The 15009-nt window shown below is 44.7% G+C and overlaps 5 protein-coding genes across 5 annotated transcripts in view; 2 read left to right on the top strand and 3 right to left on the bottom strand.

Annotated features, from left to right (window-relative positions):
- LOC125727545 (neurotensin receptor type 1-like) overlaps nucleotides 1-15009 on the bottom strand; it is a 131867-nt gene that overhangs the window by 14631 nt on the left and 102227 nt on the right. The gene's annotated exons all lie outside the window — the stretch shown is intronic.
- LOC125727556 (malate dehydrogenase, mitochondrial-like) overlaps nucleotides 1-15009 on the bottom strand; it is a 115372-nt gene that overhangs the window by 28173 nt on the left and 72190 nt on the right. The gene's annotated exons all lie outside the window — the stretch shown is intronic.
- Nucleotides 1-15009, bottom strand: part of LOC125727555 (malate dehydrogenase, mitochondrial-like) — a 112959-nt gene that overhangs the window by 28173 nt on the left and 69777 nt on the right. The gene's annotated exons all lie outside the window — the stretch shown is intronic.
- LOC125727547 (malate dehydrogenase, mitochondrial-like) lies at nucleotides 1484-2500 on the top strand. Its single transcript, XM_049004350.1, has one exon. The coding sequence runs from the start codon at nucleotides 1484-1486 to the stop codon at nucleotides 2498-2500; it is 1017 nt and encodes a 338-aa protein (XP_048860307.1).
- LOC125727549 (malate dehydrogenase, mitochondrial-like) lies at nucleotides 5969-6985 on the top strand. Its single transcript, XM_049004352.1, has one exon. It carries the CDS (start codon nucleotides 5969-5971, stop codon nucleotides 6983-6985), a length of 1017 nt encoding a protein of 338 aa, XP_048860309.1.

Here is a 15009-nt window from a genome sequence, read left to right as displayed (position 1 = left end):
TTCGTGTTTGTGTGGAGCACAAAACAACAACAAAAAAAAAAACAAAATGGAAATTGTGCAGATTCTCCCTTAGCAATGGCACTGACATCCATTAAAATAAAAGTTGTCGTGCACGCGAGCACTCTGGGTGTTGGCGCGCTCCGGCTTTCCGCTTGTTATACACACGCTACTTGGTACAGGATCTGCGCTGTGTTCGCATCGCGCCGTGTTTTGTGGTGTTTGCTTATTGTCCACCGATCTGGGTAGAACAATTATTAAAACACGTGAACATAGGGGTTACACACAGTCTTCTTCCTAACAGAGAACATAAAAAGCCCGCTCACCTATCCATCAAAATAATGCATTTTAACAAAAACGACATTAAACGACACACGAATAATTATTCACAAACGTAATCAAAAGCAAAGCTACAAACCTTTATACGGTATAACTGAAAATACACTCCTTGTACGCGACCGCCGAAACACTACGTACCGTCTCGCTGTCCACGGGGCAAACTGAGGTGCCCGGAAGAAGGCATCAGCAGTTGGTACTTTCTTTAAGGGAAATACACACAAACATCCAGTATAAAATTTTATAAGTTTAAAATATAAAAACCAAACCACACTGGTTACACTTACACATAGTTTTTATGTTAAGATCCATTGCACACCGCTGGTCCTAATCTCTAGTGACAAAGCCGGCGTCAGGAGCCGGACGGGTTAGGCGCACCACGAGGCGCTGTGGGATTCCGCCCAGGACTAGCTGCTGAAGCTCGGCTAGCACCAGCGAGTCGGTTTTCGCTTACCGCCCGTAAAACAATCGAGTGCCACCTACCGCCACGCCGCGCAATTCCGGCGATTCTGAACAATTTTGCCAGTACGATTTTGTTTGGATTTCCCCGTCTTCATCTCTGAAATCGCAAATTTCAACCCTCTTGCTGTGTCCTAAGCAGTCAAATAACACGTTTATTGAGCAGATGAAGAGAAGAAAGCAAAAGAATCTGCTGTAACCTTTGTAGGCGCTCACATTATCTGTTGGCTATTTTTTACGGTGGAAAGTAATGGACTGGGAAGAAAATTCGGCCCAATATACAGGGGGCAATATCAGGTTATTTATAATATGAGCAAAGCGACGGATATTAATTTGGTCTTTGATTATTAATTATTTAATTAATTGTTATTAAAACTGCATGATACATTAGTCTTAAGCAGCGAACTAGTGTTTACTGTAGCATTTGTGGCTACCCTATGGAAATAGCCTATATGTTCAGAAAAGTCACGTACACAAAATGCATTTCTTTCACTCCCGAAATGCATTTCGTCCACAAAGTGACGTTCTTCCATTCTGTTCCAGTCCGTGTCCAATGAGATGTTGCGTGCCTAGCTAGCGTTTTACGTAGTTGCTCACGTGTATATTAGTTCTAGAACCTAGGGTGGGTGATAAGGGAGAGTCTGCAGAATTCTCATTTCATTTTCAGCGTACCAGCAAAGCAGTAGTGATAATGTTCTCTCGGATAGCCAGATCAGCTGTGAGTATTGCTCGCAGCTTCTGCAGCTCTTCCCAGAGCAATACAAAGGTGACAGTGTTGGGTGCATCTGGGGGCATCGGCCAGCCCCTGTCACTGCTGCTTAAGAAGAGTCCACTGGTCAGCCAGCTCTCGCTTTATGACGTTGTCCACACCCTCGGAGTGGCTGCAGACCTCAGTCACATTGAGACCAGGGCCCAGGTCACTGGCTACGTCGGCCCTGAACAACTCCCGCAAGCTCTGAAGGGGAGTGAAGTTGTCGTCATTCCTGCTGGAGTGCCCAGGAAGCCCGGGATGACACGGGATGACCTCTTCGGAACCAACGCCTCCATCGTGGCCACCCTGGTTGATGCCTGTGCCCGCAACTGCCCTGAAGCTATGATTTGTCTAATCACCAACCCGGTAAACTCCACTGTTCCCATAGCTTCAGAGATTCTTAGGAAGCATGGAGTTTACAACCCTAAGCGGGTCTTTGGTGTGACGACGCTAGACATCGTCAGGGCTAACACCTTCGTGGCCGAACTCACGGGACTGAATCCTGCTCATGTCAACGTCCCTGTAGTTGGTGGCCATGCGGGCAAGACCATAATTCCGGTCTTATCTCGGTGCACTCCCAAAGTGGAGTTCAGTGTGGATACTCTCGCTAACCTCACGAGGCGTATCCAAGACGCAGGCACTGAGGTGGTGAAGGCGAAGGCTGGGGCAGGCTCTGCCACCCTCTCCATGGCGTATGCAGGGGCTAGGTTCGCCGTGTCTCTGCTGGATGCCATGAATGGCAAAGAAGGGGTCATCGAATGTGCATTCGTCAGGTCAGAGGAAGGCGAATGCACATATTTCTCCACCCCTCTCCTCCTCGGCAGACACGGAGTGGAAAGAAACCTGGGCCTTGGCAAGCTCTCCGCCTTGGAGACCAAGCTGGTGGCGGAAGCACTGGACGAGCTGAAGGCCTCCATTAAGAAGGGGGAGGACTTTGCGAGTGCGCCAACACTTTAACAAAATAAACATTTTTAAAGATTTATAAAATAGAATTACTGTGTAAGCCGCCATGTTGAAATTGCGTCACAGGGGCAACTCGGACAAGAAAACTCTTCGTTGACCTGTCTTGGCCACCTTACCGCACTGATGGGAATGAGCAGGATGTGACTGTGGCAAAATGTACTGACCTGTAACGTACTGCAATTAAATAAACTCTCACGAACTATTTTTCTTGGCCCGTGTTGTTTTTTGGTTTGTGAAGCAGAAAGGTTAATTGTGATTTTTGTTTTTGACAGAGGTTCTGATTCGTTTTGCGATGTAATTTTTTTAAAAGTCAAGCTTCAGAATTAAACATGATCTCCTTAGTTTCAAGTCGGCGACTTTACGTAGGGAATCTTATAATATAACAAGATCTTATAACAGCAAACAGGCTACGTTAGCAGCATCATCCTAAGCAGTTAGATAACACGTTTATCGAGCAGATGAACAGAAAAAAGCAGAAGAATCTCCTGTAAAAACATCAAAAAATGATTTGATCAACGTTCACTAGACCCTGAATGAAAAAAATCCTGGATCAATAACGGCTGCTAATGAAGTTCTGATAATATAATAAAGTTTATGGAGACAGTGTCTTGCAATTGCATGTCTTTTATATTTATTTATTTAAAACAAATAATACCAAACTTGGGGCGGCATTGTGGTGCAGTGGTTAGCATTGTTGCCTCACACCTCTGGGTCCCGGGTTCGAGTTTCCGCCTGGGTTACATGTGTGTGGAGTTTGCATGTTCTTCCCATGTCGTCATGGGGTTTCCTCCAGGTACTCCGGTTTCCCCTCACAGTCCAAAAACATGCTGAGGCTAATTGGACTTGCTAAATTGCCCGTAGGAGTGCATGTGTGAGTGAATGGACTGAGTGTGCCCTGCGATGGGCTGGCCCCCCATCCTGGGTTGTTCCCTGCCTCGTGCCATTCTGGCATAAGCTCCGGGGACCCCCCGCGACCCAGTAGGATAAGCAGTTTGGAAAATGGATGGATGGAGAGAATACCATACTTTGTGCATTGTGACACGACGGCCTGCTGGCAATCAGCACTATACAGGCTAACAATAATCATGGTATCCACAGCGTTGGCCCAACCATTAAACCAATGCAGGGAGGATGTGAAGGACAGCAGGACAGGAGATGCCTGCTACACAGGTGTGCTCACTGTGTTTAAACTCTGGCAGGACAATATCATTAAACTTACTGACAGTTAAATATATATTACAAATTGTATTGTTGTGTGTAACATGTCGGATGCAATTTCGCTGCCGTCTCCACTATCTGGAGGATTCATTGCAGAAGCAAGAATAACTTCATGTCATTTTATTAGTTTTCTTTTTTTTTAAAGAAAAACGTCCGACGAACGTCCTATAAGTAGATATACAGAAAATGAAGCAGATCTCTGTATAATTCAGCTTCACAAACAGGCAAGTACTGCTAATTGGATACAGGGTTCTTCTTTTTAATGACCCGAAAATGAGTTTCAGGATTCTTAATGAAATAACTCGGCCAGAAAACGAAATGAAACAGAATTTTCAACATATTATTTTAGAACAATTCTACATTTGAACAAACTTACCATAATGTCAGCTCCATTTTCAGACACTACATGGGTCAATGAAAAAGACGGATTTCTATTCGACCGTATGCGGACCAATAGTTGACATTGTTACTAAGAAATGACCAATGAGTTCTCAATTCTCTGTCCTATCCGTGGGAATTACTGAAAGATTAATATCCGACTTTGAATACTACGGTTTCAAGTAAATAAACAGCTAAATTGATAAAAAAAAAAAAAAGAGAGATTTAAAAACGTAACTTGAAACATGTGGTGTGAAAAGTAATAGCTTATAAGACATCATCTGCCGTGACTCGGATTCGAACCGAGGTGTTGCGGCCACAACGCAAAGTACTAACCACTATACGATTACGGCAAGCCACACGAAATTGAAAAATAACACTCGTTCGTGTTTGTGTGGAGCACAAAACAACAACAAAAAAAAAAACAAAATGGAAATTGTGCAGATTCTCCCTTAGCAATGGCACTGACATCCATTAAAATAAAAGTTGTCGTGCACGCGAGCACTCTGGGTGTTGGCGCGCTCCGGCTTTCCGCTTGTTATACACACGCTACTTGGTACAGGATCTGCGCTGTGTTCGCATCGCGCCGTGTTTTGTGGTGTTTGCTTATTGTCCACCGATCTGGGTAGAACAATTATTAAAACACGTGAACATAGGGGTTACACACAGTCTTCTTCCTAACAGAGAACATAAAAAGCCCGCTCACCTATCCATCAAAATAATGCATTTTAACAAAAACGACATTAAACGACACACGAATAATTATTCACAAACGTAATCAAAAGCAAAGCTACAAACCTTTATACGGTATAACTGAAAATACACTCCTTGTACGCGACCGCCGAAACACTACGTACCGTCTCGCTGTCCACGGGGCAAACTGAGGTGCCCGGAAGAAGGCATCAGCAGTTGGTACTTTCTTTAAGGGAAATACACACAAACATCCAGTATAAAATTTTATAAGTTTAAAATATAAAAACCAAACCACACTGGTTACACTTACACATAGTTTTTATGTTAAGATCCATTGCACACCGCTGGTCCTAATCTCTAGTGACAAAGCCGGCGTCAGGAGCCGGACGGGTTAGGCGCACCACGAGGCGCTGTGGGATTCCGCCCAGGACTAGCTGCTGAAGCTCGGCTAGCACCAGCGAGTCGGTTTTCGCTTACCGCCCGTAAAACAATCGAGTGCCACCTACCGCCACGCCGCGCAATTCCGGCGATTCTGAACAATTTTGCCAGTACGATTTTGTTTGGATTTCCCCGTCTTCATCTCTGAAATCGCAAATTTCAACCCTCTTGCTGTGTCCTAAGCAGTCAAATAACACGTTTATTGAGCAGATGAAGAGAAGAAAGCAAAAGAATCTGCTGTAACCTTTGTAGGCGCTCACATTATCTGTTGGCTATTTTTTACGGTGGAAAGTAATGGACTGGGAAGAAAATTCGGCCCAATATACAGGGGGCAATATCAGGTTATTTATAATATGAGCAAAGCGACGGATATTAATTTGGTCTTTGATTATTAATTATTTAATTAATTGTTATTAAAACTGCATGATACATTAGTCTTAAGCAGCGAACTAGTGTTTACTGTAGCATTTGTGGCTACCCTATGGAAATAGCCTATATGTTCAGAAAAGTCACGTACACAAAATGCATTTCTTTCACTCCCGAAATGCATTTCGTCCACAAAGTGACGTTCTTCCATTCTGTTCCAGTCCGTGTCCAATGAGATGTTGCGTGCCTAGCTAGCGTTTTACGTAGTTGCTCACGTGTATATTAGTTCTAGAACCTAGGGTGGGTGATAAGGGAGAGTCTGCAGAATTCTCATTTCATTTTCAGCGTACCAGCAAAGCAGTAGTGATAATGTTCTCTCGGATAGCCAGATCAGCTGTGAGTATTGCTCGCAGCTTCTGCAGCTCTTCCCAGAGCAATACAAAGGTGACAGTGTTGGGTGCATCTGGGGGCATCGGCCAGCCCCTGTCACTGCTGCTTAAGAAGAGTCCACTGGTCAGCCAGCTCTCGCTTTATGACGTTGTCCACACCCTCGGAGTGGCTGCAGACCTCAGTCACATTGAGACCAGGGCCCAGGTCACTGGCTACGTCGGCCCTGAACAACTCCCGCAAGCTCTGAAGGGGAGTGAAGTTGTCGTCATTCCTGCTGGAGTGCCCAGGAAGCCCGGGATGACACGGGATGACCTCTTCGGAACCAACGCCTCCATCGTGGCCACCCTGGTTGATGCCTGTGCCCGCAACTGCCCTGAAGCTATGATTTGTCTAATCACCAACCCGGTAAACTCCACTGTTCCCATAGCTTCAGAGATTCTTAGGAAGCATGGAGTTTACAACCCTAAGCGGGTCTTTGGTGTGACGACGCTAGACATCGTCAGGGCTAACACCTTCGTGGCCGAACTCACGGGACTGAATCCTGCTCATGTCAACGTCCCTGTAGTTGGTGGCCATGCGGGCAAGACCATAATTCCGGTCTTATCTCGGTGCACTCCCAAAGTGGAGTTCAGTGTGGATACTCTCGCTAACCTCACGAGGCGTATCCAAGACGCAGGCACTGAGGTGGTGAAGGCGAAGGCTGGGGCAGGCTCTGCCACCCTCTCCATGGCGTATGCAGGGGCTAGGTTCGCCGTGTCTCTGCTGGATGCCATGAATGGCAAAGAAGGGGTCATCGAATGTGCATTCGTCAGGTCAGAGGAAGGCGAATGCACATATTTCTCCACCCCTCTCCTCCTCGGCAGACACGGAGTGGAAAGAAACCTGGGCCTTGGCAAGCTCTCCGCCTTGGAGACCAAGCTGGTGGCGGAAGCACTGGACGAGCTGAAGGCCTCCATTAAGAAGGGGGAGGACTTTGCGAGTGCGCCAACACTTTAACAAAATAAACATTTTTAAAGATTTATAAAATAGAATTACTGTGTAAGCCGCCATGTTGAAATTGCGTCACAGGGGCAACTCGGACAAGAAAACTCTTTGTTGACCTGTCTTGGCCACCTTACCGCACTGATGGGAATGAGCAGGATGTGACTGTGGCAAAATGTACTGACCTGTAACGTACTGCAATTAAATAAACTCTCACGAACTATTTTTCTTGGCCCGTGTTGTTTTTTGGTTTGTGAAGCAGAAAGGTTAATTGTGATTTTTGTTTTTGACAGAGGTTCTGATTCGTTTTGCGATGTAATTTTTTTAAAAGTCAAGCTTCAGAATTAAACATGATCTCCTTAGTTTCAAGTCGGCGACTTTACGTAGGGAATCTTATAATATAACAAGATCTTATAACAGCAAACAGGCTACGTTAGCAGCATCATCCTAAGCAGTTAGATAACACGTTTATCGAGCAGATGAACAGAAAAAAGCAGAAGAATCTCCTGTAAAAACATCAAAAAATGATTTGATCAACGTTCACTAGACCCTGAATGAAAAAAATCCTGGATCAATAACGGCTGCTAATGAAGTTCTGATAATATAATAAAGTTTATGGAGACAGTGTCTTGCAATTGCATGTCTTTTATATTTATTTATTTAAAACAAATAATACCAAACTTGGGGCGGCATTGTGGTGCAGTGGTTAGCATTGTTGCCTCACACCTCTGGGTCCCGGGTTCGAGTTTCCGCCTGGGTTACATGTGTGTGGAGTTTGCATGTTCTTCCCATGTCGTCATGGGGTTTCCTCCAGGTACTCCGGTTTCCCCTCACAGTCCAAAAACATGCTGAGGCTAATTGGACTTGCTAAATTGCCCGTAGGAGTGCATGTGTGAGTGAATGGACTGAGTGTGCCCTGCGATGGGCTGGCCCCCCATCCTGGGTTGTTCCCTGCCTCGTGCCATTCTGGCATAAGCTCCGGGGACCCCCCGCGACCCAGTAGGATAAGCAGTTTGGAAAATGGATGGATGGAGAGAATACCATACTTTGTGCATTGTGACACGACGGCCTGCTGGCAATCAGCACTATACAGGCTAACAATAATCATGGTATCCACAGCGTTGGCCCAACCATTAAACCAATGCAGGGAGGATGTGAAGGACAGCAGGACAGGAGATGCCTGCTACACAGGTGTGCTCACTGTGTTTAAACTCTGGCAGGACAATATCATTAAACTTACTGACAGTTAAATATATATTACAAATTGTATTGTTGTGTGTAACATGTCGGATGCAATTTCGCTGCCGTCTCCACTATCTGGAGGATTCATTGCAGAAGCAAGAATAACTTCATGTCATTTTATTAGTTTTCTTTTTTTTTAAAGAAAAACGTCCGACGAACGTCCTATAAGTAGATATACAGAAAATGAAGCAGATCTCTGTATAATTCAGCTTCACAAACAGGCAAGTACTGCTAATTGGATACAGGGTTCTTCTTTTTAATGACCCGAAAATGAGTTTCAGCATTCTTAATGAAATAACTCGGCCAGAAAACGAAATGAAACAGAATTTTCAACATATTATTTTAGAACAATTCTACATTTGAACAAACTTACCATAATGTCAGCTCCATTTTCAGACACTACATGGGTCAATGAAAAAGACGGAGTTCTATTCGACCGTATGCGGACCAATAGTTGACATTGTTACTAAGAAATGACCAATGAGTTTTCTCAATTCTCTGTCCTATCCGTGGGAATTACTGAAAGATTAATATCCGACTTTGAATACTACGGTTTCAAGTAAATAAACAGCTAAATTGATAAAACTCCACACTAACCACTATACGATTACGGCAAGCCACACGAAATTGAAAAATAACACTCGTTCGTGTTTGTGTGGAGCACAAAACAACAACAAAAAAAAACAGAATGGAAATTGTGCAGATTCTCCCTTAGCAATGGCACTGACATCCATTAAAATAAAAGTTGTTGTTGAGTGCTGTGATAATGATGAAACTTGGTGCGGAGCTGAACTTAGTTCCTTTTTAATAGCAACAACCGGAGCAGACAGATATCACAGTACATTTGTAACACGTTCAGAGAGAGAGAACTTAAACACTGCGCAGGTATAAAATAAAGACTACGGTGTCTGAGAAGGTTCAATATTACTGCGTGAACAGTCAATATTCTACATCCCCTCTCTTTAGCTCATGCCCATTACCATAAATATAGGGCAACCAAAGCAAATCAAATGTATGACAATTACATTCCATACTCACAAAAGCAGTATAACAAACAACCAGATTATTTTTATGCATAAAGCAAAATAATGATAATTATCATACTCGGAATTAACAAACTAATCATAACATATTATCAAAATGCAACCATACCATGAACAACAATATTTTAACCCAACAAAGAGACCTAATCTGTGTATTTAGGATTGGGTTTACTAACACGGCCCGAGCGCGTTCTGTAGAGATTGTCATTTATGGCCAAGGATGAATCAGTAGTTGGAACCTGGACCCTAGGATGCCCAGAGTCCATTTCCTGTTGTGTCGGTCCGGTGAAAGTGATACGCCTTTCTGAAATGGGGTTACTGTCCTGATATTCAGCGTCATGCGGATCAGACTGAGTTGGAGCAGGCTCAGCCACAGGTAATATGTGTCTCCTGTTTCTCCTGTAGGTTTGTCCATCTGACTGGATCAAGTATGATCTGGGCTCACTGCATATCTCTTTAACAGTCCCTGTGCGGTCATAACCTTTTGACGTTTGCAGCCTGACGACTTGTCCTTCCATTAGTGGCTGGAGAGGTCGGCTTGTCCTGTCATAATAGTGCTTCTGTACATTTCTTTTATCGAGAAGTTGAGCTGTTACTTCTTCAGGATGGCATATATCAGGTGCAAGTAGTATCTTGGAGAGAGGAAGTGTGGTACGAGTCTGTCTTGACATAAGTCTGTGCGCTGGAGATCCAAGTTTGTTGTCACGAGGTATGTTTCTTAAATTCAGCAAGTTAAGAAAGACATCAGTTTTGTCTCTGTGAGACTTCTCCATCAGGTTTTTTGCACTACGGACAGCCCTCTCAGCTAATCCATTGGATTGAGGGTACTCTGGGCTACTTGTTACATGATTGAAATCCCACTGTTTGGCAAAGTCTTTGAAACGTTGGCTTGTAAACTGATTGCCATTGTCTGATATTAGAGTATGTGGTGCTCCATGGACAGCAAAGTGACGTTTCAGTTTACCAATGACAGTGGCTGATGTCAGATCGCGGAGAAGGTCGATCTCAAACCAGCCTGAGTAGGAGTCCACAAGTACCAGATACTGCTGGTTACGCCAGTCAAAAATGTCAGCAGCCACTGTGGACCAGGGTAGCTCTGGAACTGGGTGCAAATGCATTGGCTCTTTTTGCTGGTGCGGTTTAGTGCTATTACACACTGAGCACGCCATTACTTCATCATCAATGTCTTTTGTCATTGTGGGCCAGAATACTATGCCTCTCGCTCTGCGTTTAGTGGCTTCTGCACCCGGGTGTCCCCTGTGAAGAATCCCCACATATGTCTTTTGCAACGAGAGGGGAATTACAGTTTTCTGTCCCTTCATAATAACACCATCCTCAATAGTGAGTTCATCCCTGAAAGGAAAATAGGGATGTGTTGCATGTGGGAGATTGTGCAGTCTGCTTGGCCATCCATGCTTAATAATGCCACAGAGAGTCTGGAGGGTCGGATCTTCTGCGGTGTGCTCCCTCAGTTCCACCAAGCGAGCAGACGACACATGACTCACAGACATTACATCAAAATCGTCCATTTCGTCCGCAAGTTGAACTGTGGAGCAACTCGGAGCTCTTGACAAAGTGTCAGCCAAGTGCATTTCTTTGCCACATTTGTAGACAAGGTCAATGCTATACTTTTGAAGTTTTAGCATCATCCTCTGCAATCTGGCTGGTGCTGCATGAACGGGCTTTTTTATTATCGTCACGAGAGGTTGGTGGTCAGTCTCAATAGTTATTTGCTTGCCATAAATGTAGTCGTGAAATTTTGAGCATGCAAAAACAACAGCTAACAGCTCTTTTTCAATCTGGGCATACCTTGTTTCAGTATCAGTCAGGGTGCGTGAAGCATAGGCCACAGGGTTACCGTCTTGCAGGCACGCCGCGCCAAGCCCATACTGCGACGCGTCGCATGTGAGCGTGACTGCTTTGTGGACATTGTAGTATGAAAGCACTGGGGGATTTGACATGTATATCTTTAAAGTCTCAAAAGCACGCTGCTGCTGTTCATGCCATGACCACACAGTGTCTTTATGTGTGAGTTGACGTAGCGGAGCTGTGATGTCACTGTAGTTAGGGATGAATTTCCCGAGGTAGTTAACCATGCCGAGGAATCTCTGCAAAGCTGAAATGTCTGTAGGAACTGGCATGTCACTTATCGCCTTTGTTTTAGATGGATCAGCTTTTAAGCCTTGAGCAGTGAATACATGTCCAACATAGCTGACTTGGTTCAGTCTGAACTTGCATTTGAGAGGGTTGAGTCTTAGTTTTACCTCTCTGGCCCGGTCGAGCACTTGTCTCAGGTTAGCGTCATGTTCCTCAGTGTCCTTGCCTCCAATTAGTATGTCATCCACGATAATGGCACAGGGGTACCCGGTGAAGATCTGCTCCATGGTGCGTTGGAAAACTTCACTGGCAGAGCTAATTCCAAACGGCATTCGCAGGAACCTGTAGCGACCAAAACATGTGCTGAAGGTAGTAAGCAGGGAGGATTTACGGTCCAGGGAAATCTGCCAAAATGAGTTCTTAGCATCTAAAACTGAAAATACAGTAGCATTAGCCATGTGTGAAGAGACGTCGTCTACAGTGCGCATTGGGTGATGTGGCCTTTTTAGAGCAGTGTTGAGGTCTTTTGGATTGATGCATATTCTGATCTCCTGTTTGTCTTTTTTGTTGGTGGCAACCATGGAGGACACCCAGTCTGTAGGTTCCGAGACTGGTGTGATAACACCTAACTCTTGCATCCTGTCCAGTTCCGCCTTAACCCTGTCTTTCATGGCTACAGGAATGCGGTGAGCAGGGCGAACTACTGGTCTCACCTCTGGGTCGAGTGTCATCGAGTATGTAACTGGTAGCTTTCCCAATTCATCTGAAAACAGTTCATTATATTCATTTCTGATTTGCTGGGAGAAATCTGCAGTTGTGTTGCTGCTGACCTGGTGAACTTCTTTGCTGAGTGACACAAGCCCCATCTCCAGGGAAGCACTTAGTCCAAGCAGAGGCAGTACATTCTCATTGATAATGTAGAAGGGTACATTGTATTGTTTCGCCCCTAGATGGCAGCATAGGTCAACAAATCCAGCAGTTTTAATCTTGCTTCCACCATATGCTACAAGGTTGGTCGGCTTACTACAGGGCTTTAATGGTTCACATCTCCTCACTTGTTCAAAAGTCACTGCTGAGAGAACATTACATTTGGCACCCGTGTCAACTTTCATTTCAACAGTAGTGTCATTGATTTGTACTGTAGCAAAGGCTTCTTCCTTGTCATGACTTTGCGCATTGGTAGAATCAACAGGTAAATCCACTGAAATGCCATTGACATAGTAAGTCTCATTGTCACTAGACTCTGTGCTTTCAGTAACCACCTGGTGGACAGATCTCCTCACCCTTTGCCTGTCAAATTGGGGCTTAGATCTGCAACACTTCCTGAAGTGGTTCATTTTTTTGCACGCATTACACTGTTGACCAAAAGCAGGGCACTTATTCCTCTTTGCCACGTGACTACTACCACAATTACCGCAACTGGTAATGAATTGCGTGGTGTTATTGTTTTGTCTGTTATCGAACTTTGCGTCATCGTCGTCCCGCCTTTTCGCGTACGTGGTTTGAACAGCGTCCACCTTTGTGACGCGGCTGAGTGGTGACATTAAGGTTTTATTGTGTTCCTCAGTCATCTCATGGATCTGGCATATTGATATGGCCTTAGCGAGGGTCAGATCACTATCACGCAACAGTACTTTCCTGAGGTGGTCGTTAGTAATGCCACAGACCAGCCTATCCCTGATAAGCTCCTCACCAAGCCCGCCAAAATTGCAACTCTTTGCTTTTATTCTCAAATCACTCATATACGACTCAATAGTCTCACCAGTCCTTTGGTTACGTGTGTTGAATTTGTGTCTCTCCATAGTGACATTTGTTTGGGGATTGCACATTTCACGAAACTTTCTTTTGAGGCATTCGGGGTCCTCCTTGGATTCCGCGGGAACCAATACACGTCCATCATCTCCATCTTCTCCAGGGGACGCCCGTATCTCTAGTGCATACACAAACGAGCGTTCGCGCTCGATAGCTTCGGGTCCGGCCAGGTTCAGAAGAATGTAGGCTTGGGTTCGCGCCGGCTTATCCGAGTGCGCCGCTGCGATAAAAATGTCGTATTCCTGCTCAAATACGCGCCAGTTCTCTGCCACGTTGCCATCAAAAACTAGTGGACCGGGTCGTCTGAAACCGTCCGCCATCACATATGGTATTCCGTATAGCGTTAAACGTTGTGGTCCAAGACTTCTGACACCATGTTGAGTGCTGTGATAATGATGAAACTTGGTGCGGAGCTGAACTTAGTTCCTTTTTAATAGCAACAACCGGAGCAGACAGATATCACAGTACATTTGTAACACGTTCAGAGAGAGAGAACTTAAACACTGCGCAGGTATAAAATAAAGACTACGGTGTCTGAGAAGGTTCAATATTACTGCGTGAACAGTCAATATTCTACAGTTGTCGTGCACTCGAGCACTCTGGGTGTTGGCGCGCTCCGGCTTTCCGCTTGTTGTACACACGCTACTTGGTACAGGATCTGCGCTGTGTTCGCATCGCGCCGTGTTTTGTGGTGTTTGCTTATTGTCCACCGATCTGGGTAGAACAATTATTAAAACACGTGAACATAGGGGTTACACACAGTCTTCTTCCTAACAGAGAACATAAAAAGCCCGCTCACCTATCCATCAAAATAATGCATTTTAACAAAAACGACATTAAACGACACACGAATAATTATTCACAAACGTAATCAAAAGCAAAGCTACAAACCTTTATACAGTATAACTGAAAATACACTCCTTGTACGCGACCGCCGAAACACTACTTACCGTCTCGCTGTCCACGGGGCAAACTGAGGTGCCCGGAAGAAGGCATCAGCAGTTGGTACTTTCTTTAAGGGAAATACACACAAACATCCAGTATAAAATTTTATAAGTTTAAAATATAAAAACCAAACCACACTGGTTACACTTACACATAGTTTTTATGTTAAGATCCATTGCACACCGCTGGTCCTAATCTCTAGTGACAAAGCCGGCGTCAGGAGCCGGACGGGTTAGGCGCACCACGAGGCGCTGTGGGATTCCGCCCAGGACTAGCTACTGAAGCTCGGCTAGCACCAGCGAGTCGGTTTTCGCTTACCGCCCGTAAAACAATCGAGTGCCACCTACCGCCACGCCGCGCAATTCCGGCGATTCTGAACAATTTTGCCAGTACGATTTTGTTTGGATTTCCCCGTCTTCATCTCTGAAATCGCAAATTTCAACCCTCTTGCTGTGTCCTAAGCAGTCAAATAACACGTTTATTGAGCAGATGAAGAGAAGAAAGCAAAAGAATCTGCTGTAACCTTTGTAGGCGCTCACATTATCTGTTGGCTATTTTTTACGGTGGAAAGTAATGGACTGGGAAGAAAATTCGGCCCAATATACAGGGGGCAATATCAGGTTATTTATAATATGAGCAAAGCGATGGATATTAATTTGGTCTTTGATTATTAATTATTTAATTAATTGTTATTAAAACTGCATGATACATTAGTCTTAAGCAGCGAACTAGTGTTTACTGTAGCATTTGTGGCTACCCTATGGAAATAGCCTATATGTTCAGAAAAGTCACGTACACAAAATGCATTTCTTTCACTCCCGAAATGCATTTCGTCCACAAAGTGACGTTCTTCCATTCTGTTCCAGTCCGTGTCCAATGAGATGTTGCGTGCCTAGCTAG

This window comes from Brienomyrus brachyistius, unplaced genomic scaffold (genome assembly GCF_023856365.1).
Source record: "Brienomyrus brachyistius isolate T26 unplaced genomic scaffold, BBRACH_0.4 scaffold102, whole genome shotgun sequence".
Lineage (NCBI taxonomy): Eukaryota > Metazoa > Chordata > Actinopteri > Osteoglossiformes > Mormyridae > Brienomyrus > Brienomyrus brachyistius.
This window is presented reverse-complemented; position numbering and strand designations above follow the sequence as displayed.